This window comes from Xenia sp. Carnegie-2017, unplaced genomic scaffold (genome assembly GCF_021976095.1).
Source record: "Xenia sp. Carnegie-2017 unplaced genomic scaffold, XeniaSp_v1 HiC_scaffold_13, whole genome shotgun sequence".
NCBI classification, from domain to species: Eukaryota; Metazoa; Cnidaria; class Anthozoa; order Malacalcyonacea; family Xeniidae; genus Xenia; species Xenia sp. Carnegie-2017.
In genome coordinates, this window is record NW_025813436.1 from 6451460 (window position 1) to 6477626 (window position 26167).

Here is a 26167-nt window from a genome sequence, read left to right on the forward strand (position 1 = left end):
GCTCAAATTTTAATTAAAATTACAGTAGGTATATTAAAATCATGATATATAAATATATCAAAAAACATCATTATTTGTTTTCTCTTACGCTAAATCCTCCTTTGCTAAGTCATCAGGTTTCTTTTCTATTGTCTCTTCTTAAATCCCCTCAGCTTTTTCTAAGTCTTGGTGTTAAAATATATCAAGTTAAAGATAACTGGTGTCTTTCAAGTTTTGGCCTATGAATAAAGCTGTTTATACTAGAAGTTACTATCGAAAGGGGAAGTGCTGCCCCCACCCCTTTGTCAGTAAAAATGCCATGTATAATCGGACACCCTTAGATCCACAACTTCGTGTACAGCATATTAAAGTGTTCCGTGTTCTAGCATAAGTTGCAAATTAACTTGGATAAAATACTTCAAGACTAATCTGGTGAACCTCGTGCGTTATGATTGCGTTATAAAAGGTTTACCGCTTTTCCATGTATACCGCTTTCTTCAATCTAAGTCATACACTTGGAAAGCCGACGGCCAACTTCCGTCATCGCATACAGCAAATATTTCATTGTATCTCTGTCCATGCCTTGGTTAGGCTCGCGCCACGTATTTGACGTTTTGTTAAACCATACCAATTTCATATTTTCCTCACCCGAGCACTATGACAAGAGCGGATGAAAAATGCGAATAAGCATCTGGCTAAATACGGCAACGGTGAATCAAGTGTCGTGTTATTTGTCAAACGAGATAAAATTGATGTTCCAAAGGTTCTACTTTGTTGTGATTGTGCGCTCTCCCTTAAACCGTAAAAATACCCCTCGGATGATGATACCGACAGACATCCAAAAATCGAGATTTCACCTCTATATAAATCGGCCGGAAGGACTGGGTCGAATCCATGTCAAGATTAGTGTGCTGCCACGCGTGGCAGCAATGAGCCCGGCTAACCTGGATTCGGTGGGCGTTCAATGATTTTGCAACGGAACTGGATTAAACCGAATATAAGCAATTCAATATTTGTTATGCGACAGATTCCCTTCATCATTTTGATAATTATTTCATGTTTTAAAAGCAAAATTGATCTCTAACTTTAACCCTTAATCTTATAAAAATATGCTATGACTAACACCTTGGATTTAAGGATCAATTTCGTATTGTAGAACATGGATTATAACCAACATTTTACTAATTTCTCTAAATTAAATGACTATAGCTAATTTGCATTTATTTAAAAAACAGGAACACTAATGGCCCTTTTCAAGTATTTATGTAGCAACTTCTTTTGTCTCTTCAAAATCATTTCATACTTCACTGAGTCCTGGCTAACTAATTTGCTTCATAAACAGCAAAAAAAACAGCACTTTATAGGATATGCTATTTGTAAATGCATATTTTGAGACTTGATTAAGTCTCTCAAATTAAGTCTCTCTATTCGTTCTGATGGCACGATAAAGTGGAATATCACTCTTGTGAGATTTCGTGGTTCTATTTATACTGAACGTCTTCATCGTTTGCATATATTGCTTCAAGAATGGCAAATAAAGCATTGTTTGATTATTCTTAGTCGATCTTGAAAAATATGATGTGGTTTTCATTTTTAATACAACGCATGTTATCAATTGTACCTCCTACAAGAGTAAAGAGCTCATGAAATTATCTGTGCTTGTTATCTCGATTTCTTCTAAAATTTATAGTAATTAAATGCCCATCTTGCAGGAAAATTTTGATTCTTCAAACGAGACTCGTTGTTTAGATGTTTACGTTAAATCTGCTGATGGTAATAAAATCAATTTTCGCATAGTGTAAAAATGGAATGCCAAGATTAAGCTAAATAAATAATTATACAACTTTGCATTTTCACTGGACGATTTACCTATGTGATATGTATTTGCATCTCAAAAGGACAAAGACAAGTTTTCTTTATCTGAGAAGTGGGCTTTTTGTTTTGCGACAAGTTACTAAGAACTTAATGATTTCACTGAAAATATTTCATGCTTCGCTGGATGCATTTAGTGCTTTTGGAACAGAGTTCGTGATCACGTTAATTGTTACATTAAATCTCTTTAAATTTTCTATGAAGATAAAAAGAACACTAGCAATTAGAAAAATCTATTCACAGAAAGTAAATTTAACAGTATGTTAGACATCTTATTGAAAATACCTGTTTGGTTAAAAACTGTTTTTTAGGAGACAATGACGTCAATCAGAACATTTTTATTATAAACATACTATAATGTCATAAGTAAGTATGTGCCTTTATATATTCCTGATATAATACTCGTTTAAATATTAGTTTCTTCTTATTGGACAAGAACGAATTTCTGTACTAAAATCAATAAACTCGTATGTAAATGTTATAAGAGAACAGTAAATCTGTATGCTTTTCTATTTAATGCTGATTGGTCAACGCACGCATAGTTGCACGACATTGGCTGACACATATTAATATGAATGACAGAAGCAGTAGAGCGTACCAGCGTGTAAAATAGAGCGACGCGTTATACCCATATTCAAATCATGTTAAATGAGTTGCGTCCAAAGAAAGGTTGACAAATACTCCACAGCACTAGAGCAGATAGTTGAGAGTAATTTCTCATGTAAGGTAAGACGTCATTATTGATACTTTTCTCACAGACTTTAATGTCAAATTGTCTTCGATGACAGATGAATAACATACTCGTACATTTTCTTATAAGATGATGAGGAACATCATTTTTACCATTCCTCAATGCTAGACACGTACATACTCTGTACTGCATTGTTGACAATTAAACACGTTGATAACCATCAAAGTTATAAAATAGGAATAATTAAACTATCACGTTCGGTAAACAAAATTGTGAGCAATATATTTTGAGTTGATGGCTACGTACCCGCGCTAATCATTACACCTTGTGAAGACGACAAAAAACGAAATTGTGTGATGTCATTTAGAAGTCAGTTCGAGTGTACTGTTCCTTGTCATACATAAACGTTACTATAAAGGAAAGTTTAAAGCTCTTAATGATGATTGATGGCATAGTAAGAGTGAACATTGCAAAAAAAGAGATCAAAATATGGTCAATATACGATAAATTTTCAGTGATTTAGTATTCAACGCACACTCGTGAAATTTAATATACAAATTTTTATCATCAGCGAAGCACAACGACTAAGCGGAACACAGAGAACACAATAAAGGGTTTAGTAGATTGCTGATACAATTTGCATGTAAAGTTGATTACGTTCTTTAGAATATTAGACTGACTATCGAAGGTCACTAAAAGGATAAGCCAAACATCAAATATGTCAAGACAAGAAGTGTCAGAGCAAAATGACACCTGTGGTGGTAGAAATATCATGATAACGTCACAATTACTGGAAATCTTCCTTTATGGTAAACGTAAAATTCAGGGCATTGACCTAGAAAATGCAAAACGGCAGAAGACTGGTGACGGAAAATACCCAAAGCAAGTGAAATGTGAGTTAAATATGATGGAAAATGTTTTATGTTGACACTTGTTCTGCTCTCATGATTGTCAAACAAAGGACCACCAACCTCATTAATCTCTTTTATTTTAAAATAACTAACACGAAGCGACGAGTCCTCAACATGTTCAATCTTTGGACTTAACGTATAATTTCTCGGAGTCGTGAGATCTTTCCACATCTTGCCAATGCAGTTTTGTTATGTTTGTTGCTAGTTAATATTTCTTTAAATTGACTTAAAATGCGCCATCTCATAACATTTGGTGAGTTGAAGCACGTCAATGATGTAAAATAAATATTTTACAAGAGTTGCTTGGAATTCTATTCAACGAGATCAATGATCCAAGACGGGAACGGTTCAGTGGGCAGACTTCAAAACTTTAATATCTTAGCCTTCCCCCTCCGCTTGATGGTCTATTTTCCACAAATTTCTATGTACAATTTCGATATATCAAATAACTAGTGATAGGTTTCGGGTAGGTTTTTCCTTAATTGCAATTTGAATGACAATTGCTTAAATTTTACTCTGTTGTAATGCCTAGCAACAATTGAGTAATAATAACAGGTTTCGACGATCAATAACAAGATTTCAAATTTTGAGCTGCGTGATCGCTTAAATCGATAGAAGAGCCTATTGCTGTTTAACACTCAGAATCCGTGTGTTTTTGAGATACAAACTACACGATCAAAATCTGAAAAGTTATCTGTCTTTCACTATCTGTCAACTCTTTTAGAAAAAGTTCATTTCTTTCACGTGGTTTGTTAGTGTGACGTGTGAATAAATGTTGTAGTGATGTACAACATATGCTGTCTGATAGGGGAAAGCTGTTACATGCAACTCCACGCAATATGTCTGTCTATGTTCTTTATATATTGTATGTTCATGTTTTTTTTGTATGCAGCATGTGTTAAGTAGTTCTACATCGTACATACTATCCATAATTAAACTCCTTTATCCACTTACAATATATCGTGGGCGTCACGGAAACCATCGCTTGCTCGTCATAAAGGCAGCAGAGCGTGCTCTTGTGCTCATGACAAATCTATAAGACTTTAACGTTCTGATAGTACTTGACATTGCTCGGAAAAATATATAAAAGATTTTAGTATGTCTGCTTCAAAAATTTAATAAGTTATCTCATTGCAAGTCGTCCATTTAGAAGGAATCATATTATTATTGAGAAAAGATATCGGATAACTCTCTGAAATATTTTAGGGTCCTCTTCGTCTCATCAGTCTCACGACATACCAAGTCAAACAATAGAAGCAGGAAAGTCTGTACGCCGGATTTTGGGCCCTGCTATATACGATATTAAGTTGACGTATGCTGTTCTATCATTTCCTAATGAGGTTCAATTGTGTACCTCCAGTATCCCTGGTCATCAATATGGAGTGTGTGCCAAGCTCCCTTTTCCTGTTGGTACTTGGATAGGTCCTTACGAAGGACAACGAGTAAAGCCAAGTGAGATGTCAGACAATAATCAATCCAGATACATGTGGGAGGTACAGTTGATGATATGCATTAGATTGACAATAACATAATATTTTCAAAGATTGACTAAGACTACGTTTTTTAATGACTGAATCCGTTGTAATTATTACAAATCATTGTTTTTTTATGACCTGTGGCTAGCGATATAAACATCTAGCAATATGCAAATAAGAAATGGCGCCATCTCTCACAACCAAAATGAATTTTGACAGCAAGAGACATGTGTAAACACTCGTGAAACTGTTGCAGAATTCAAGCGAATCTGTGTAAACGCAGTCAAAGAGAAACATAGTTTCACACAATTATGTTGTACTGTATACTGTTTTAAATCCGGGTGTTTTTTTTTTGCCCTGCATATGAAATATGAATGAGAAACGCCCTTGAGTGGGCTGACTAATTTGGAAAAAAACACGCCGTTTTAGAGAAAAACAAGACTTTGAGCACGTTTCAATTGTTACGTTCAAGCTAGCCGACCACACATTTCTCTTTGACAAGAAGATTAATTTAGATATCTCGTCGATACATATGTATTCAATGTGCGAATATGTATTAAAATGTTTGCAGAGTTAAATAAGATTACTTCATGATGTAAATTTCATATCTTGTTGTAGAGATAAAAATATTTGAAATCGTCTAATGTAATTACAACTAGTATGATTATGTACAAAATAGGTACTTGATATATTTCTTTGCAATAGTTAAGGCACACGAAACCTGTCGTTTTCATATGTTCCCCGAGAAAAAAGTGATAGTCAAAGCTTATGGCCGAACATAATATGATTGCGAGACAATGTGATTCATCTGAAGACGTGGTTAATAACTCCGATTAACATTGTCTTTTAGATCTACGAGGATGGAAGTTTCTCTCACTATCTTGATGGAAGTGACGAAAAATGCTCCAGCTGGATGAGATTCATCCGCTGCGCTCGTCACAAAGATGAGCAAAACATGGTTGTGTTCCAATATGGAACGAATATTTACTATAGAGCTGTGCGAGATATTCCATCTGGCTGCGAGTTGCTAGTTTGGTACAATAACAATTACACCCAATTTCTTGGAGTACCACTGGGCCTTAGGAATGTTCCAGGTGGCAAGAATGGACAGGAAAAGATCACAGCACAATCAGTAAGTTTATCGGAATTGTACACGCATTACAAGATAAGACATAGATTATGTTGGTTTCATATTTTTTATTTATGACATTGATATTTTTTGCAGGGTAACCCAGTGCCTCAAGCGGAAGTCAAGCCTGTGTTGAAGGAGAAGAATACTGATGAGAATGATACAGATCTAAAGATATTTCATAAGCAATATAGTCCTCAGAAAACACCAACAACCAATGTTACCTACTGTAACTCGGAGTGCAAGCCAACTTTACCACCAATTTATGGCTTGTCATCTGATAAAAGCAACCAAATACGTCATCAAGTTTCACATTACAGTGATATGAATGGCAAAGGTTTTTCGTTTTCTTCTAGGCTCTCCTCTTCATCATATACGTCGGTTTCCCCCTCGTTTGAAGCCCTTCCGCACGAGGGAAACAGCGTGGGTTACACGAACCGGCTAGTAGGCATACCTAATAATCTTAGTCCATCAGATTCGATTGTAAAGGGCAGTCTCGCAACTAGCGAAAAGCCATATCAATGTGGACATTGCTCAAGCTCTTTTGCTTTGCCTTCAGAGCTATCTTCTCACGTTGTCACGCATGCAAATGACAAACCATTTAAATGCGGTATCTGTAGTCGTTCGTTTGGAGGGGCAAATACTCTGTACAATCACATGCGTACCCATACAGGTAATCGAGCGTTTCTCTGTAGCAAATGCGGGCGTACTTTTGAGACTGCAACACAGCTTAGTCGGCACGTCAGAACCCCAGGAGAATGTCCTATGGTAGGAAGTACACCCCAAGAAGTAATGTGAGCTCCATGATTTTATACTGGAAGTTCTTGTTAACAGACGTCTGTGTTTCAAAGTAACGCCAGATTATCTTATTGATCTGGCATGACTATCAAATCACTGTTTTTGGGTACGAGGGAGTACGGACTTGTGAGTCATGAGTGTACGTGTAAAATTTGGACAATTCGAAAATATATTGGCGGCAGGACCGTTCCATGACAATGGAGAAAAAAGATTGCATCATGAATAGAAAACGATTAATATAATTTAGTACAGAGTCATTACTCAAAATAGAGAATAAAAGTTTGAAGGGCTTAAGATTTTGAATCATTTGTATTTTTCTTCTGTATTCATATCACTTATAATATTTACAATAACTATTCTTCTTGGAAGTTCCAAAGTCGTCCTGGCGAAGTGATTTCTGACACATAAATTGATTGTCCATTACTATTACAAACTACGTCATGTGGATATAAAACCCTGATAAGAAAATAACAGAAAATTGTATTTTAAGCTCAACACAAACACATACTTCTTTTATCAATCAGCACATGATGATTTATTAAAATTTTTCGTTCCTGCATTTTCTATACCACATCTTCCCCATACTAAGACAAGCACGTAAGGATTTTGATTCGCAAAAAAATAAATTCCCAACTGGACAGATAGTATTTTTTGTAATTTATCTACCTTTTCGGGTTCCCATCGTTGAATGATTTTACCAGTTTTTAATTCAAGTGAAGATCCAAAAATATGGGGGTTTTGAAAGGATTGACCATTAATAACGTGTAATAATCCACCTGTTGTAAGTGATACAAAACGACATAAGCATTATTAATGAAATTAATTGCATGAAGATGAAGTTCTATGTCATCCTGTTTGAACGTACCACGCAAAGGCGAATAGGTTATAGCAAAGACTTTGTCTCCAAATCCAGCATAATTGTTCTTGTATTTTCCAGTCTCTGTCTCAAATGCAAGCACTCGACCATTTTCTCTGTCAGCAACGTACACGATAAGCTCTTGTTGGTCAAGTGCTACACTGTGAGGTAGACTGAAAGATTTGGGCATGGGTGATCCAGCTAGAAGAAAGTGACAAAGTCAACAAAATCGTTGTCATTCAACACTTCTATATTGCTGAATATATCGAGGACTGAATACGTTTCACCCACTTTATTCGATATTATCTCTTTCAATTCAAGTAGGAAAATGTAATTAAATTGAGCATGGTAGTAGGCAGTCAAAAGAACTGCTCATCGGGAAAAAATTGATTTATATATTTTAACATTGGGACAAAGTGCCAAAAAACAAAAAAATATTGGTATACTAACTAGATGATCCTTCTGTTGCTTTAAATCTAGCTTTTTATCTGTTAGAAATGCTGTCTATTAAGGTAATCAAGCTTTGGTGTGGATAGTAATCATCACTATCTAGCGTTACTAGTCTAGACATAGACTAAGCAGGGGGTTTTTTAACTGCCTGTGTACAATCTTATTTTTATTAATGCTTAGTATGCTTACGTGCTGTGCTTAATAGATGATCATCAATGATTATCATAACTTTTCCAGACGAAGAGAACTTCACAATACGACTATTGCAATACCTAAAAGTATCATTCTTTGAGTTGTGAATCTAATATAACAAGAAAAAGAGTTAAGCCTTACCCATCAGAGACAAAGAAAGAACCATCCGCCATCACAGCAACATCAGTTGGTTTACAAAAATGTTTAAGATCATTCCCTGGAACGAACTTTTCACCCAGCTCTAGTTCTTTTTTACCATTGTTACTGAATTTAAAAACCTTAAAATAAGTCAAATATTTGTCAAAATTTTGGCAATGTCTGATTGAAATAAGACACAAAATCACCTGATGCATTCCAACGTCTGTAAACCACATGTTATCTTCGTAATCAATAGTGATTCCATGCGGGAAGTAAAATCTGGAATAAAGAAAATCCAACCTGTACGCAGGAGTGTGGATCAAGTAATGACGAAATTTAAACGAATCTCAGTCATTGCTATATTCGTCAGATAATGCAGCTAGTGAAAAATTACTCGTAAACACGTGGTATCCATAATATATCTCATGAACAGAAGTGAGTAAGCCTTAAGTAAAGTAACCAAAAAACCGATTTCTTTCAGCCTGAAAATGAAATAGCTATTTCTCGAAAAAAGTTAACCATTAAATAACATTATAAGAAATTATTGTCAAAAACTACTTTCATCATTAAGTTGTCACAAATCAACGACTTTTATCTTTTAAACTGTCAAAAATCAACTATTTTACATTTAATCTCTTTAAGTTCTCTTATTAGTACCTCTTCTTTCCCCATGTTTTAAACACTTTTCCTGACTTATTGTACAAATACCAGACAACATCGCTGGCGATTGGCTCCTCGCGTAATTTTGCATTCAATACATTGCTCATATCAAATGTTCTGTATAAAAAGAAAACATTCAATTATTAATCGTTCATGTCAATGAATCAATATCTTATACAAACTAGACGGAAACTTTCATTTCAAATGGCAGCCTTAGCTGGTGTAGTAATCTTTTACTAGTACGTACTTGTCTTCCCATTTACGATCACTGCGATGAAAGATGACCACATTTCCAGAGCTATCTATTGCTACACCAGAAATCTGACCTGCCTTGACACCTTCATGTTCTAGGCTTGTCTTTGGCCACTCTCTTTCTTTTAATAACACCTCTTTAGCAAATTTTAGAAATTTAGAAAAATGAGCCATTTAGCAAATCGACCTCTAGACATTGTACACACCAAAAATGATGTAATTTTTATTTTATCTATCACGTCATTTTTCATTACAGTAACTTATATTGAATATATTATTTTGCATTAAGTGTCAGATAGCGTTTCTGTTAAGTGCTTCTGCTTTCTGTTCTTTACTTTCAGTTTTCCTTGTTTAATGAAGCAAATAGAATTTCTCCTTCATCTGCATAGGGATCAAAATCAAAAGTTCAATAAATTATAAAGACGAAGTTCAAGGCGTTTATATCGTTCGATTTCATATAGCATTGTAATGAATGGAGCAATAAGTCAATAGAATGCATATGGTCCTGACATAAATGGTGTAGTTGCAAATTGAGTAAAAAACAAGTAGCTTACTTTTTGTTAGTTTCATGTCCCTTTTGGTCTTAGGTAAGAAAGGTTCATCTGTGTCCGATGGATAATCAGATGATTGGTATTGAACATAAGTACAAGCATCTGTAGGTTGTCCCATAGCAGGATCATACCAGTACATAATGTAGAAATTGCACATCTCATCAGCACCTGTTGCACTGAACATAAATAAGTCATTATCAGACAGAGGTGGTGTATGCCAAAGATAAATCAAATATATTGGTCAGTCAAACCATATCTACCCAATGTATGTTGTGGTGTCTCGTTTCATGGAATTATAAGTGCATCTTGCAGCCTAAATTGAGTTAAGTAGATTAATTTCTAAAATAATTCTCTTACTAGATCAAATTCCGTTTTTTGAACAAAGATATTGTACTCACCACATCATCACCAGGTTGAATGGATTCCTCTCCATGAATGCGGTGGAATGCCTGAAAGGCATCGATTAAAAATGACCATGAATAAATGACCTAAAATTAGTGCAACCAGCCTATCATTGTTGTACCTGTGGTTGTTGTGGGTCTCCTTTACCGATAAGATGCCATTTGTTATTTCGTACTCTGTAACCAGTCACAACAAATCCCAACTTGTGGGTGTGAACTCGAAAGGCAAATGGGTGCATTTCAGGACCCATGCCATAATGGCATGCCATATTCATGTCAAACACTGAGATTATAAAAAAAATTTTAGTATCAACTGTCAAAAAGGAATCATAATTCAAAATATTTCTTGCCTTCTTCTTTTGGTGGAATAGGAGGGCCACCAGCTGCCACAAGATATATCCCAGCAAAATGTTTTGGCCTGAATGTTTAAAAAGAGGAATTAAGTCTCTGCCAAATGTGTTGCCATGAACTAACTTACTTTTGTGATTGAAGATGTAGAGAAACACCTGAGTGGTCAGTTTCATGGTGAACTAGAAAAAGGAGAATATTAACAATAGCATAGGAAAAAAGAATAGAAAACAGAATGAAAATCCTGACAGTTAAATAGCTTACCCTTGAACTTATCAACATTGGCATAATGCACTTGTAGAACAATAAACTTTATTTGACTTTTTCCACCAACATGAAATCCAACATCTAGTTTAATAAAGGAATATTAAAAAGTGTCTTCAGTTGACTTGTTTCAAAATATCAATACCTTTGGGAAGACTTAGAGCAGGAGCATCCTTTGCCCAAGCATACATAATCTGGTTCACTATTCCTTTACATGTTCCTCCCATTTCACCACAATTCCTTAAGAACAAGCCAGCACTAGCTCTATTTAAAAACTTCTAGGAATATGCACATTGCACTCAATTGTGCAAAAACATTGATATGTACAAGGTACTTTTCTCTCACCAGTATCCTTTCAAACCTTCATTGAAAACTTCATCACAACCAAACATCAACATATGATGAGCCGTCTTCATCTTTGCATGAGGTTGATAACCAACTGTGAACAATGTTTTATTCTTTATCATTTATAACATCACTTCAGAAATACAAGAACCAAACGCCATGTACTAAATTTTACCTATATACACATCATCATCGGGCATTTTTCTTGAAGTGCACAAGTAACTGTCTGGCTGTAAAGAAATATGTGGATAAATATTGCAAAGAGATAAGTGGAAAAAAGGGACTATTAACTTGAAAAGACTAAAATATATTTGAATAACTTTTTTGTATAGATGACTTGCCTTGTTTACGTTTTACTGGCAGGCAAAGTAATGCCAAGAGAGGTTAACCATTGTTGTTAATGTTGTCCAAAAGCACTCGGCCAAATCTGCCTGCCAGCCGAACGTACATAAGCAAGTCATTTATAAGTTATAACACCGATTACCTTTTGGGGTGACACGTCTGACATTCTGATATCAACTATTTCTAATTCATCTTTAAAATTATCGATTGAATTTTCGAATTTTTCGCTTTCCCTGAAGATCTTGGAATATTTCAACAAAACTTCGTCAAAATCACGATCTCCTGGCCGTTTGTTGAAACTTGAGGACATATGAATCAACACAAAAATAAATAAAACCCGAATGTTGTATCTGTGTCGAAGCAAAGTAACCATATCTTCTTTGGTATTTGGTTGGTGTTTTCAAATGAAATCTTTAGTCATTAGTGCTCAAAAATTATTACTTCTATAGTTTTTGATCTTTCGTTTGATTCAAAATGGGTCTCATTTACACCTGCTCTGGTGCTGAAGCTTGTTATTAATTCATAAGATAAACATATGCGACATATGTTAAAACAAACCCACGTAAAAAATACAATATTCATTTCATGTAAAACAGCTAATTCTGCCAGGAAACTAAACAGACATAAAGCCACTTTTAATTATAGGGGGAATTTCCTTCGGAAAATCCCGCTTTTAAAACTTTTTGCTCGCAGCTAAGTCTGTCAGGAAACTATACAAAGACAAAGCCACTTCAAGGAATAGTTTTCGTCGAAAAATTTCGCTTTTGAAAGTTTTTGCTCGCTTTTTAAAACTTTATATCAACTATTGTTATAATGTGAAAACGAGAAAGCTTTCCTACACGCAGGCGTGGTTTTAACACAATTTGTAACTTAGACAAGACAAGTGTGCTCTCATATTCAAACTACTGAGAGGCTGATATATGCTGCAATATTACATTTTCAAACAAAACTATATAAATTTCTTATTTTCAATCACTAATAACTTGTATTTGAGTATATATTTATCCCACATTACAGTAAAATGACATTGTCCATTAAACATTTAACACAATAATAAAGTTGTTCGTGATAAAACTGGTTAGTAATAAATACTTATTCTTCAGCGCCATCAACATTGGCTTGAACCTCTTCAATTACTTTGTCAATGTCTTCTTCGCTTTCATCTCCAACAAGTTCATCCATCATTATCTCAATTTTGGAAATTGCTTCAAACACAACAACATTGGGAACAAGACATTGGATTGGTTTTGAAGACAAAATAAACTCAGCGACCATTTTTGGAGGAAGTAGAATTTGTCCCATGAGTCGACCAGTTGCACTTCGTACTGGTTGTATGATTTGATTGCTTGCAGTTGCAACAGTTCCAGGTAAGTCTTGAAGTGAATGAGCCTACAATAACATAGTGATAACTATGATTATTCTTGTGTTATAAAAATAATCTTGTTAGAGTGAACTCACATTCTTGAAATTAATAACAAACTCCTTGGTGTTCTCGATGGCTTCACCAGATAACTGGAGAGCAAGACTTGGAATGTAAAGTATAGCTCCTTGCATATACTTGCTTGCATCCCGAGAACGGTGAATCAACGATGTCATGTTATCTTGAAAGGCTATCATCTACAGGAAACGAGTTAGAGATTTAAGTTAATCTGTATGGCCATGTTGCAATCAAAAACAGTCACCTCAAAATAATCTTAACACTTACATGATCATAGGTAAACTTTACAGGTTTTAGAGACTTCAACCGTTCACCACCACGTCTTTTAATTTTTTTCCCAAGAGCAATAATGCGCTCAGCACTTCCTTTGCTTTCTTCATTCTTCAGTTCTTTTGATTCCTGTTCCACCTCTTCAATGTCTTCTGGGCTGTCAGGGCTGGATGGTAAGAGAACTTCAAAAGCCAGTTCTGAAAGGGTTATTGCTTCATGTACTCTTGCATAAGTAAACTGTACAACAGTGGTGTTGTTTACAACATCACAGCAGTTCCCAGCTTTAGTTTTGATTGTATCCACAGTTGTGTTCACAATCTATTTAAAATACGTTGTGATGAAATAAAAGCACGTTTCTACTATCAAGAAATAACAATGTAATTACATCTAGTGGATCTTTGCCAATTATGGGAAAGGTTTCTTGAAACTTTGCTAATGTTTTTCCAGCTGCATTGTCCAAGGTAGTAACTGAAATCGAAAATTTATAGTTATGTAGAAAGTCCAAACTGTCCAATCCAGTTCCAAAAATTTAATTTAATTTTAAAGACAATTCTCAGCAAAATTAGCAATACATAGAAACGATAGATTTATAATAGTATTTTTGGTCATCCAATTTCAGAAACTAAAAATCAACCGTAAAAGTTTGGCAATAGCATTGTAATCAGATGTTAACCAAAAACAATATGGACTGTACAAATACAAAAATCACAATTTCATATTTTAATCCTAGAAATGAACAATTCATCTTGCCAAACAGACCTGGATTGCCTACGTAAGGCTCAGCAATTCTCAAAGCCATTCCTGCAATAGGTGTGCCGACATTATAAGCTTTTGTAGCAACAGTTTTCACCACATTTTCGCCTGCATTACAAGCGTATTGGGTGAGTCCATTGCTTTCTTTCACTTTGTTGTATATCGTGCCAGTCTGGCTGAGCGCTTGAGTGATCAAAGGCAACGACTTAAAACGCTCGTAGAAACCAACATCAATCTTCTCATCAATTTGAACTGTCTCTAAAGCAACTTCTGCCATTCTGCAATTGGTATTAGACAACGAATAAACGGCGATATAAGCGTCAATTGTGTTACGTTACAAAATCGTTTTGTTTTTAATTACGAAAGTGGTTTGGACTTTGAACGTCAATGAGGTCGACGACGACACTCCGATTGGTCAATAGGCCAATAGAAACGTTCATCTACCAATCGTATGGCAGACGCATTCATGCAACATCACGAGGCTTATCACCCTGATACTATTTTCATGCAAAAACGTCATTTTTAGGTATAATCCCCTTCGAATGTCATGATCTATTTTCCTGTTTCTTGTCCGCGTGAGCAAAGTCCAAAATTCTTTGCAATTCTTTTCACAAGTCCGCATGTAATGTGCACGTTTTCCTATCTGATTAATAAGAATGCAGTCTCGCAGGTGAAGATCTTTTGCTGAATTTTTTACACGGGCGGTACAAAATACTTAAGTAATAATCTCAATTGAAACACTGGATAACAGACTTAATAAGCACCATATGCCTTCAAATTGATAACTTAATACGCCGTTGATGGCTTGCCAATTTTTGCAGTCTTGCATCTGTTTCCCCCATCAAACCACACACAAAAAGCTCCTCTCAAGTGCTGAAGGAATACATCCCAAGCCAGTCAGTCTCAAAAAGGCCCACTGCGATTGTCTTGTTTTGACACGATAACATGAGAAATCTATACAATTTTACAACAAAAGATAGCGGTAACCAACAAATGTTGGCAAACAGTGCGGGTTTGCAAACCCCCAACAAAAACCGTGGACAACAAGTAGTTATGTAGACTATAGTTTGTGATAGATATGAAACACTTCATGGTTGATTCACACAACGAATGGTAAGGCAGTGTTTCTTTTAACTTTGCACTATCCTTCTCAATCCTTGCATCGCTAGTTCAAAGTTCACATTGCAGTTAGCATTAGTTATAATTATCTAGAATTCATTCATTTAAAAAAAATTAAATCTCGTGGCTGATTTTCTTTTTGTGTTGTCTTTGCATTAACGGTACTCGACTTAGTCGACTACCATAAGAGAAAATGGGCAGAGTGTGGGAATCAAAATAAGTCAGTGGGCCGAGTGGGAATTAATACACATGTGAATCTTCATTGGATTTTATCTGAATGTCTCTTTTTAGACATCAACTTTTTTTGTTCATCTTTTACACAAGTTAAAATTAAAATTGAAGAGACTATATTGTAAGGATTTAGTAAAATCTTAAATAACAAATCCCGATCATATCGAGATAGAAAAAAAAACAGACAGCTACTTTCAACGCAGCACATCTCCTGTCAGTTTCTATAACATACTAGAAAACAATCCTATACTTCGTCTTGAAAACAACTCCTTTCATATGCAAGAGTTTACACAGTTAAATACTTTCCTCGAAAGTTTTGAATACTTGCAAAAAAAAACAACATGCAAAACTATTTATCATACAGCATTGGCATTCGACAGTGAGAATCAGTACAGACTATTTAAGAACGTGATTTTATGAAAAAGTACGAGCTATTTCACAATATTTTCTAGGATTGGTTTCTACGATAAAAATTTCATAACATATGTGTTCCATAGGAATTTCATGGCTTCTCGTTCTCTCTCTATATACACACGATGGAAAAACTTGCGTTGAACTAAATGCACATCGTCTGCAATAAATACAAAACAACTAAATGTATAAAACTATGTTTAAATACATAAGTAACGTAAAAATAAGTAACGTAAAACTATAGAAAGGTAGAAATAGTACAGGGAATAGTGATTCCCAGATAAAAACGAATTTATTACATAAAAAAACAACACAGGTAGAATATATATAAGTAATGTTGTGGAAACTTTCAAATACCTTTTACTTGATGGACGATTCATTCAAGATCATTTACTGTTTGAGAGATAACCCTTAAGTTGTTCAAAATTTTTCAATAGAGCATTGTGTTTCTCTTGCTGGGAATTCAGTTTTAACTTTAGTTCAGCGACTTGATTATTAAATGTTTTTTCTAAGTCCTCATAATCTTTCTTCTGTCGAGTTAATTCAGCCTGATGCTCTTCTTTCATCAACATGTGTCTTTTGTCGTTCTCCGTTTTTTGTAAACGAACTTTTTTCATCTCTTCTGTGGTTGCTTGCATCTCCATACGAAAGCTAACGTGAAGAGAACAGAGTTAATAAAAAAATGCAATTTTCAAAAGTCTAAAAATATCAAAAAGGATCTCACGTTTCCAACACAGTTTCTTGACGAGAAAACTGCACCTAGTAATATAAACAATTTTCACGGAAATATTTATATTGGTACATCGCAAGTATTTTTCGAAGCAAATTATTTACTTACTAGAATCCATTGTAAAGCATCAAGTATTTGGAATGACGTACTTCCGCCCTATAGGTAAAGGTAAAAAACGACAATTTAAAACCCCCGTCAATTAAAAGTATTCAATATGTGGTTCGTAGTTTTTTACATACAACTTCCGGTTGTGATTGGGCGAGGCTGTTGAGAGCCATGACGGATTCACCTGAAAAATTTAAATGTACATTGATTTTTCGTTTAAACCATTGCATTCTCTTCATCATGATGGACCTAAAGAGTTTTTCAACCGACCAAACATCAAGTAATACGTTATTCTACTAGCAGAATCACTGTTACACATCTTACTAGCTAAACTGAGTCCACTGTCTCGTCTTTGGACATTGTTTTCCTCCGGCTTGCCTTCGGGTATTGTCGCCGTTTCCCATCGTAATGATTTCTGACTTGGTCGACGATCAAAACCACCGAACGTTTCGGCTCGTTTGGGCGAGTTGATTCTCTTCTCGTACGTGGCCGCTGCAATTTCGGAGTCGGAATGGGACTCGTGAATCAATGCTGAGTCAGCAGTTAATTGAGTTGTGCGATGGATTACGGTTAGAAGAAATGACCTATAAATTATTTAACTATTAAAGCACTTATTTTTTATAAAGCAAACACATGAAATTACTTAATCTTACTTTGCTTTCTCGATACTTGTTATTCTTTCATTTTCCTTTACCTAATTATAGAAAAAAGTTGTAATCATTTTGCACAGACATGCAGTCGCAGGAAAGTAGCTACCAATCAAAACAATACTTTTACTACCTTTCCGTTGCCTTCAGGCCATAAATTCTGTTGAAAAGACAAATTTTAAACCACCTTATTAGTCAAACAGAATCGAATAAAATTGCTTAAAACGTGATGCTATCACGTATGGAAAATCAAAAAGATACCTTCATATCGTTCACCAGCTTATTTTTTTCGTCGACTAATTGAGAGAGCTCATTATCCTTTCCTTTCATGATTTCTGAAAAATAGAAATATCACCAGTCCCTTCATGATGATTTTTGCGCATGTTAGTCAACATTTTACACTTTCTAACCTAACAAATCATTTCGCCGTTTCACGCGTTCTTCTGCTAATCTTTTTTCTTCTTCTTGCGAATAAAACAGTTCACCTGAAATATTGAAATAGAAATCAAAGCACTTTTCGTAAATCAAACTACACACTAATTCCATAATTTAACTAACCAGTATCTTCAGGCGCCTTTAAAATAGCCTCATTAATAATTTGACACCATCTAGATGAAGAAAAAAATCCATCGTGATCATTTTGTATTTTGCACGCTCTAAATTCACAGTGACAAAGAATGGCTAGTTAGTCACACACTTACTGTTTCTTCTCTTTTTGGCTGCTGCACACAAACTCATACATATCCGGTCTTTCCTTGCTTGTACTCACAAAATACAATGAACATTTATCTATAAAAGTCATCGAACATATATGTCACGTCTACTTATGCTTGAATAGCAGAAATCCTTATCATGCAAGGTAGAATTTGTTAACGCTCATGACATAAGCTTACCTGTAGCAACTTCTCGCACCATCAATGTTTTCAAAGCAATACAAGGAGACTGCAAAAAAATAGCGCATTAAATCAACGCGAATACTAATTGAAGTCATTTTCTTTTGTCATGCATGTAGCTAATGACAAAAAACGTACCTTGCCATCTATAGAAAGAAGACTGAATTTCTTATCGTTTTCCAGTAAGAATGCTACCATACTTTCAAGTAACACAACGTGTGTTTCTATAAAATGAATGCAAATTATTTTACAACAAGTCCCTATGATGGAGTGCCATAATGCAAACTGAAGTCAGCGTTGATGTAGAATGAGAGAATGTTGATAAAAGCAGCTAATTGTTCAACCTGTAAGTTTTCCTCTCGCGTTCTTCCATAGCAAATTTCCATGATGAATCATCTTGCTATTGTACTCAACAAAGCGACTGTTCTAAGTATCACAGAACGTACAATAAGTGTAAGAGACAAATCAACGTTTAGAATCTGTACACATGAACGGCTGTTCTGTCAATTCTTAAAATATAATTACCTTTAGTTTCACACCGTTCTTTAATACAACCCCACCCTTTTCCATTCTGGCTTTAATGTCCTTTAATTGCTATGACAAACAAAATAAAATTGGTATTTACCTACAAAAGATGATCAATATCTAATAATGTTAAGGTATCTTACTGATTGCTTTTCGTAGTCCTTGATGGCATTGTCTATTGCTGTCGTAGCATTCTTATATAAAGCATTAGAATCGTAAATGAAGCATTAGAATCGTAGTGTACCTTCTATACAACTTGTTATAATCTGCAAATTACAAACCTTAACAAGAATAAGGGCTGTTTGTAATTCTTTATAATCCGTATTGGATGCTATACAAATACGTGAAAAACATTTTAATGTTTGTCATTAATGTCTTTATTATGGTGGAAAAAACGTACACTTGGTGGCCTTGAGGATGGCCTCTATCAGCAGTGGGTATTTTGTCATTCTTTGTGTTACCAACGTGAAACATTCTGGGATGGATAAACGACGAACGACCCTGTGACTTTGGTATTTCTAAAAAACAAAGAAACTCACATCATCGTCCTTCAGATACACTACCATTCAAAGAAATATCCGTTACTCACATTAATAAAACTAGAGAACTTTTTGTCTGTTTTAAAGTAATGCTGCGTAAAAAAACGATAAAAATAATGTCAACTATAAGTTTCATTGCATAAATCTAAGGTTATGGACTTTGTTACCTTATAAAGTGCCACGGCTTCAGGGTGTTTACTGACAAACTCTCCATAAATTTGCTTCATCTGATTGCCATTATCACCACTGAACTGTTTTACAATCACATCACCTATATTCTGCACCACGGTATTTTCGTCTTGACGACATCTAAGGTTTCTATGAAAGCGTGAGCTTATTTCCACCAAGTCGTTTATTCTTGGAAAGAGTTCATTCAAGCGATCTGATGGAATGCTCCCTAAATTGCTGAGCCCGCGATAAAACACTTGTTGCATGATTTTTAAAGTCCGCACGTGGTGTTTCTCTGTCTGAATCAGCTCCATAATAACATCTTGTCGTTTTATTTCATGTCTGCTCATCTTTTTTAACACTTTCTTCTCAACGGTCACGCTCCAAGCTTCTGGTTCAATGTCGAAATTCTCCAAATCAGGATCAACATCAAAGATTATGTCATCACTTGCAACGTCCATTTCTTCCGGAGAGTCCGGTTTCTTCTCATCTTGATCTAGCAAATTTAATGTTGAAGATTTGCGAGATGTTCCAGGAGAGTCCCTTGTAAACGATTTTTGCCGACTGCTGTTTGTCATGGCCCCAGCCGAAGTCGGTTTCGCCCATAAATTTGATTGTTGCGCAACATAAGTTAACGATTCCCCTACATTTTTTGCCGCGGGCTTTGATCCCTTTCCGAGACTAATCATGGAAGACCGTAGCGTGTCTCGGCGAAAAGTTGGAGTGCGACCAGGTTTCTTCGTCGTCTTCGAATTTTTTGGTATAAAGAAGTTACTCCAACGTCTTTGACCAGTTTCCTTGGCCTCTATGTCATTAAGAATTCTTGAATGTGAGATCTGATTTAAATGGTCACTACTGGAATATCTCGATGGTAGGTCAGATTTCTTTGTGCGTCGTAGAACCTTTATAACAAAAATTTATGGTTGTATTATCCACCATAGACATACAAATATAAAAATAAATAGATACATAGATAAAAGAACTCTATTTAACCAAGTGAGCAAGTACCTGTGTCCACGATTGGCGTGCAAACCAAGCTAACAAAGATAATTGTGACAGGAAAGATAATATTTAAACAACTTACCGCATGATCTTCATTAATGCGTTTCCGTTCATTCTCTGATTCATTTTCGTCTTCTTTCATAAGACTTTCGGTTAGGTTTCTTATATCCCCATACGATTTGGCTTTTCTCGAAGGGTTGAGAACACCAGTTGGATTTTCATCGCGAATGGTTGCACTGTCATCAGACTTCACATCTTGCAATGAGGTCACAGATATGTTACTTCCACTTCGTGTGACGTGAGTTTTGACTCCGAGAAGGGGTGATGAACGTTGTCTGAAGGAAGAGCTAGTTAATGAATCCGACAGTGAAAGTGAAGATGAATCTTCAGCGATAGGAGAGGAATCTTCACAAATAGGTGAAAAGTCGTCATCAGTGATTGAAGAGCAATCATCTTCAAATCTAATTCGCTTTTTTGTATAGAGATCATTACTTGACTCTGTATCATCCGTTGCCAGTACACGAAATAATTGTTCGTTTCGATCAATATTGACTCCAGGAAGACAAAAATCTTTCACTTCACATTCTACATCCTTCAGATTTTCAAATTTTATCTTTGTACCATACACATCTTCGGCTAATTCTGACTTATCCTCATTATCATCTCCTACATCATCATCATTAACATTCAATTCATTATCTCTTTTACCAGACGTTACAAAATCAGATGAATAGTCTTTGCCTTCTGGTCTCAATTTCCAACCATCATCAAAAACCTCAGTAACATCTTTGCCAACCCTTGAGAAAGCAGAAGTTTCTTTGCTCTTCGAAGAGTCTTCGTACACGAATGAATTTTGTGCGCTCACAATTTGATCACGAGATTGATCTTCATGTTCAGCAAGTGATTCACCTTTATCTGATTGACTGTTCAGAGAAGATTGGGTATTGCTTAGGGATAACTCTTCTTTCTGAAACAAATCACCAGAACTATTTCCCAAACCATCCTCACCAACTAAAGCTAGTTTTTCTTCGTAATCATCCTGATTTTCACTTGACTTTCCTTCATCTACATTGGTAATTTCAAAACTGTCAATATCTGACTCATTTTCATTGCGCACAGATTCCTTATCAAACAATTCATTCCTGTTCCCATCGCCTGCTTTCAAAGGAAGAATCTCTTCCACATCGTTAAACGTGGAGAATGCTTTAGTTTCATCTTTGAAATATTTTTCGCCTGTAACTAAAACAGGACTAATTTTCCCATCCTCTTCATCGGGTTGATTTTCATCGATTTTTTGGTGTTCATTCAGCGTGTTTTCTGGATTATCATTGGCGTATGAATTTTTCTCATTCCAAGATTTTTCATCAATATTTTCATAATTCATAGTTACGGTGTTTGATTCTATTTCAGTTTCCTTAGAATTGACATTGCAAAAATCATCATCCTCAGTCCTTCCACTTGCGTTTTGCATATTCCCTCTTTCGTCTGTTGTCTCGTCTCGCTCATTTATCTTAGCTGAAAACCCTTCCATTGCATCATTGAGCTCTAGCTCCCTGTGATAAGACTTCGGGAAATTGACCTGATCATTTACCTCTTCGTTGCTGGCTGCAGTATTTTCACCTTGAATTGCATTGCAATCATCATTCATTTCAATACCTTCATGTTCCTCTTCTAAGGCAATGTCATCATCAACATCTACCAACATTTTCAAATCATCACTTTTAGATCCATTTTCAACTCTGTCATTAGCAAGGGTATGTTCATCGTCGTAAGTGCGATGTTCTAAGTCTACACCAGTATCTTCGACATGATCAATTTTAACATCCTTAGGCTCCATCATACTCCCAACAGCGACTTCGGTAAATTTTACTACTTTTCCATCAGATTGATCGCGACAATTGTCCTCATGATCGTTCTCCGTATCACTGTCTTTGCCAGCGCTAAAATCTCTAGCCGATGACACAAAACTCTCAGTACGATTTTCATTTTCAACTGAAAAGCTTGCTGTCTGAAGCAAGCCGTCTTTTAATACACTTTCTGAAGAGGCCGAAGCAAGTGATTCATCATCACTTAAGTCTGCAAGCGCTTTGGCAAAATCCTCGAGACTGTTAGATTGCCTCAATTCTTCTTCATTTTCAGAAAAAGGCAAAACTTGTGGGCCACCATACCAAGTACTCGGCCGCCCCTTTCGTCCAGTAGGTCGTGTTTCCAATTCAGAATCTTTTGCAAATGAGAAAGATGCGTCAGGAATAGGTGAGGCTGCAAGCGTGTGACTTGGTGGCGCTATAAAAGGTTCAACTTCGTCATCGTGGTGTTTGTCTTCCAAAACAGGGAATGCAATTTCTGAAAACAAAGAAGAAAGGAAATCAAAGTAACTGCTAGTTAAGTTTAGAATTCCATCAACGTTTAAAAATTGTTTGTCCCTGCAAAAACTATAGTTTATCAACTGCAATTGTGTGAGTAACTGATTTCAAACATGAATGTATACCTGGTGATTGTGGCTTTGTATCTTCTAAAGTGGAAGTATCTTGTTTTTGCTCATGATCAACTGTCAATCCGCTCTACAATGGTACCAAATCAATTAATTTCTATAGATATCATGGATTTAATTTCACACTCTAACCTCCTCCTTATCTGCTCGACTATGCAATCCATGTGGCTCTTCTTGGATATCGCTTAAGTGAAACAAATTCTCATCTAAAACACATAAAAATGTATGTTGAAAGACAAAATGAATATCAAAAAATGGGATTAGGTATTAACTTAGAATAGTTAATTCACCATGATTATTTTGATAGGTTTCCTCATTTTTTGAATGCATATTCACAGGCCATGAATGCCTTGAAAGAGGCAAAGCTCCCTAAAAATGAGAAATTACACAAAGTCAAAACATTAGCAATGTATAAATAACAACTTCTATCCAACCTTTTTTAAAAAAATTACCTTTCCATTCAGCTTACTCAATTCCATCAAAACAGATATATCTTCTTCAATGTTTTGACCTTTAATGTTGCTTATAGTTGCTGTACCCTTCTCAATATTATGTTTCACTTTTCGTTTACGAGTATCACTTGTCAATGTTCCATTTCTATGATTATCTTTACTACTAACAAATAAAGTTAAAATCAATAACATTCTTCATCATAGCCAAACTAATCTTCAAACAATAGCAAAAATTTTCATACTAACCTTTCTGCATCTAAAATCTCAACAAGTTCGATTCTTCCACTCTCACGTGCAACATCTCTTGGTAGTAAACCTGATATGTTGCACGTAGATAAAGCTTGATTTGCTCCAGGTAAATTAAGAAGCACATTTATAAAATCTTTGAGTCCATACTGAGCAGCAAAATGTAGTAAAGTTTCTTTTGGTTTATTTTCTAAAAATGCAAGCATATCCACACATTCGACAATACTATGAAAAAAATCTCTACAAAGTACAAATATTAATACCATTTTTACTGAAGTCACCAACTAAAGTCCATTCAATTGGGAGGTACAACTGAGCAAAAGCTTTTGCCAATCTTCTATCCCACAAACTGGAATTATCCTTTATGAGACTAACCATCCAATTTGCATCCAATATATCATTCTCATCTAAAGTACTTTGTGCCAAAAACTTAGCTATTTCATGCTCAATCTGCGAGGTATATGTGAACTTGAGGTTCAGTATTGGATGCTGCTTTTCCTCTTGGTACGAATAAACTTTTACAGCAACTTCTTCAGCAGTATCATGTTCTAAAAATAGCTTAAGTGCTTAGCAAAATTATTCAACAACTTATTCTTATATCCAACACCAAGACATGGTTAAAATCTAACCTGGAATGATTACATGAAGAGTGTAAGGATTAACTATGTCAGCAATAGCAATATGATATTTCTTTGATCCCTCAAACACCACGGCATAATTAACATTCAGATTGTGCAATTCCGTTGGAGAAGTAATAATCATTCCTTGATTGCCCTGTCACATTATACAAAGTTAGATAAATATTGTTATAAGAAACAACTGGAATGTTAACTTTTCCATTCAAATTCCTACTTATTGCCAATCTGATAGATAAAACTAGTTGATAGAAAATTTCAAAAACTTAACTTAAGACATTGTTCTGATCATATTTATATATGAGAAATGCCATAGACAACATCAAAATAGAAAAAATATGTCGTTTTCTCAATTTTACGTATTATAATGCTTACTTACTCTTAATTATTGTGTGGAATGTAGCAATTTTGTCATCATGAAAAATCAGTTGGTGGATACAAACAAAACAAGATAGGATATGATTTAAACATTTTCTGGTTTAATCATTCTGGCTTCAATACGTATTTTCAAAATCTAGTGAGGTTCACTTATGTCGTACAATTTGACAAAGTAAAGAATTTCATTCTCGTCATTAAAAGGAAGTCATTCGTTTTGTAAAAACGCATTTACTTACATAAGTGGCAGCTTTCTGGGGCTCAAGTGCTGGTGTCCACGAAACTAAAATCGTATAAAACGAGCATGATTTATCATAACAATCTTGTTCGTTGACACAAACTACAGGTATATTTTATGCAAATAATTTCGCAAGTACTAAACAGGCAATACATAACTGTCGATGATCACAGTCCAACGCAATAGTTTTTTAAAAGGAAAACGTGAAAAGAAATTGGCTATTAGTATGATATATCGTATCTTTTTACTGTTTACAAGCTATTGCCAAATGAAATTAAACCGTCTTCCAATAAAGTCAAACAAAACAATATATCTCCTCCCCCCAAAAATATTAATGTTAGGGTAAATGGCAGATTGTTAAAATTGTCACGATAAACGAATATGACGCAGGAAATGATGGAATAGGGTAACACCAAGGAACACCACGAACGTTTAGAATTTTAATTGTACGAAGTACAAACATAGCTTGGGTTGTCCTGTCAAAGACAATTTACCACTATTGATCACGGGAAAGTTATTGCCCTCGTCTATTTTTATTAATTCTAAGCAATTCTTCTGATATACTACAAGCACTGAATAAAGTTATGAAAGTATATGGAAACGTAAATCATGGACTTTCAAGGTAAAATAAGTTTTAAAGTGCCAAGCGAAAAAGCCGATCACGAAGGCTACATTTCCTGTGAGAGCGATTATTTTCTTCGAAATAACAAGTTAAATAAAAGACATAGATCAAAAAATGGAAAACTATCCAATTATGACAAAATTAAGAATACTTAAAAAAAACATAAAATTCGATACCTTGATGTTTAGCCATAGCATACGGCCCTCGAATTACGTTTGTTTTATGGTGAGGAGTTTGATGTTAGCATAACACGATTGCAGATGCAATTTCGATTAAATTGTAAGCCAGAACGTTTTCTTTCATCCATAAACATTTATAGGTACTATACCATCTTGTTGATTAAAATTTTAGGTTTTTGTACTAATCCATTTTGTATCAAATATATATTTTAGGCAGTGTTTACCAAATCATAACTTTTTGACTTGCCTATGCGCTACCCGGCTAGCCTTCGGTTTAGTCCGGTATTAACCGTGACGTGACGTGTATGAAGTAACACCATGGACACCACAAAATAAATATAACGTTATGATCCAATAAACGCCCCATATCAAATAAACGCTTTGTAATCCCTCGAAGCGCAAGGTAATAGCTGCCTCTTTAATAAGCGCCTCGTTTTCTAAATG

The 26167-nt window shown here is 35.2% G+C and overlaps 4 protein-coding genes and 1 long non-coding RNA gene across 7 annotated transcripts; 1 reads left to right on the forward strand and 4 right to left on the reverse strand.

Moving 5' to 3' along the window:
- Positions 1 to 321: 321 nt before the first annotated feature.
- Positions 322 to 4357, reverse strand: LOC124454998. Its single transcript, XR_006951646.1, has 3 exons — positions 3547 to 4357; positions 2849 to 2952; positions 322 to 634 (listed from the first exon to the last, which is right to left on the reverse strand). It is a non-coding gene; the product is annotated as an uncharacterized LOC124454998 (long non-coding RNA).
- Positions 2451 to 7149, forward strand: LOC124454775 (putative histone-lysine N-methyltransferase PRDM6). 2 transcript variants are annotated; one of them, XM_047005538.1, is made up of 5 exons: positions 2451 to 2577; positions 3217 to 3435; positions 4660 to 4946; positions 5779 to 6060; positions 6154 to 7149. In XM_047005538.1, exons 2-5 carry the CDS (start codon positions 3261 to 3263, stop codon positions 6853 to 6855), a joined length of 1446 nt encoding a protein of 481 aa, XP_046861494.1. In that variant the 5' UTR covers positions 2451 to 2577; positions 3217 to 3260; the 3' UTR covers positions 6856 to 7149. The 2 variants fall into 2 exon arrangements, with proteins under 2 accessions (XP_046861494.1, XP_046861487.1); XM_047005531.1 differs by having other exon boundaries at positions 2485 to 2577; positions 3209 to 3435.
- On the reverse strand, positions 7146 to 12512 carry LOC124454721 (peptidyl-glycine alpha-amidating monooxygenase-like). The gene is made up of 19 exons (XM_047005497.1): positions 11797 to 12512; positions 11488 to 11542; positions 11313 to 11406; positions 11113 to 11207; positions 10968 to 11051; positions 10834 to 10885; positions 10706 to 10773; positions 10478 to 10638; positions 10353 to 10403; positions 10215 to 10267; positions 9958 to 10130; positions 9399 to 9540; positions 9149 to 9268; positions 8698 to 8770; positions 8495 to 8631; positions 8351 to 8433; positions 7721 to 7912; positions 7522 to 7631; positions 7146 to 7311 (listed from the first exon to the last, which is right to left on the reverse strand). Exons 1-19 carry the CDS (start codon positions 12025 to 12027, stop codon positions 7294 to 7296), a joined length of 1992 nt encoding a protein of 663 aa, XP_046861453.1. The 5' UTR covers positions 12028 to 12512; the 3' UTR covers positions 7146 to 7293.
- A 100-nt stretch (positions 12513 to 12612) lies between these two features.
- LOC124454868 lies at positions 12613 to 14401 on the reverse strand. The gene is made up of 5 exons (XM_047005624.1): positions 14122 to 14401; positions 13748 to 13830; positions 13360 to 13680; positions 13113 to 13271; positions 12613 to 13043 (listed from the first exon to the last, which is right to left on the reverse strand). Exons 1-5 carry the CDS (start codon positions 14390 to 14392, stop codon positions 12747 to 12749), a joined length of 1131 nt encoding a protein of 376 aa, XP_046861580.1. The 5' UTR covers positions 14393 to 14401; the 3' UTR covers positions 12613 to 12746.
- A 1100-nt stretch (positions 14402 to 15501) lies between these two features.
- LOC124454603 (A-kinase anchor protein 13-like) lies at positions 15502 to 26014 on the reverse strand. Of its 2 annotated transcripts, none has more exons than XM_047005392.1 (31): positions 25721 to 26014; positions 24924 to 24967; positions 24304 to 24448; positions 23938 to 24222; positions 23675 to 23864; positions 23429 to 23588; positions 23267 to 23345; positions 23109 to 23182; positions 22974 to 23046; positions 20568 to 22828; positions 19483 to 20385; positions 19366 to 19407; positions 19177 to 19294; positions 19058 to 19107; positions 18920 to 18970; positions 18777 to 18845; positions 18596 to 18677; positions 18390 to 18475; positions 18252 to 18300; positions 18060 to 18147; positions 17917 to 17966; positions 17769 to 17843; positions 17620 to 17693; positions 17492 to 17518; positions 17365 to 17405; positions 17036 to 17295; positions 16846 to 16895; positions 16715 to 16762; positions 16601 to 16635; positions 16234 to 16527; positions 15502 to 16036 (listed from the first exon to the last, which is right to left on the reverse strand). In XM_047005392.1, exons 1-30 carry the CDS (start codon positions 25734 to 25736, stop codon positions 16263 to 16265), a joined length of 5790 nt encoding a protein of 1929 aa, XP_046861348.1. In that variant the 5' UTR covers positions 25737 to 26014; the 3' UTR covers positions 15502 to 16036; positions 16234 to 16262. The 2 variants fall into 2 exon arrangements, with proteins under 2 accessions (XP_046861348.1, XP_046861339.1); XM_047005383.1 differs by having other exon boundaries at positions 23429 to 23591.
- Positions 26015 to 26167: the final 153 nt, after the last annotated feature.

Coding starts and splice junctions, on each gene's coding strand:
- LOC124454775 (XM_047005538.1), top strand. CDS start 3,261: ATGTCAAGACAAGAAGTGTCAGAGCAAAATGACACCTGTGGTGGTAGA. Junction 3,436..4,659: donor ATACCCAAAGCAAGTGAAAT/GTGAGTTAAATA, acceptor GAAATATTTTAG/GGTCCTCTTCGTCTCATCAG. Junction 4,947..5,778: donor AATCCAGATACATGTGGGAG/GTACAGTTGATG, acceptor ATTGTCTTTTAG/ATCTACGAGGATGGAAGTTT.
- LOC124454721 (XM_047005497.1), bottom strand. CDS start 12,027: ATGGTTACTTTGCTTCGACACAGATACAACATTCGGGTTTTATTTATT. Junction 11,543..11,796: donor CAGACGTGTCACCCCAAAAG/GTAATCGGTGTT, acceptor ATTTCTTTACAG/CCAGACAGTTACTTGTGCAC. Junction 10,639..10,705: donor TATTCCACCAAAAGAAGAAG/GCAAGAAATATT, acceptor TTATAATCTCAG/TGTTTGACATGAATATGGCA.
- LOC124454868 (XM_047005624.1), bottom strand. CDS start 14,392: ATGGCAGAAGTTGCTTTAGAGACAGTTCAAATTGATGAGAAGATTGAT. Junction 13,831..14,121: donor GCCTTACGTAGGCAATCCAG/GTCTGTTTGGCA, acceptor TTTCGATTTCAG/TTACTACCTTGGACAATGCA. Junction 13,272..13,359: donor TAAAGTTTACCTATGATCAT/GTAAGTGTTAAG, acceptor CGTTTCCTGTAG/ATGATAGCCTTTCAAGATAA.
- LOC124454603 (XM_047005383.1), bottom strand. Junction 24,223..24,303: donor TCTTCATGTAATCATTCCAG/GTTAGATTTTAA, acceptor AGCTATTTTTAG/AACATGATACTGCTGAAGAA. Junction 23,592..23,674: donor GAGATTTTAGATGCAGAAAG/GTTAGTATGAAA, acceptor TTTATTTGTTAG/TAGTAAAGATAATCATAGAA.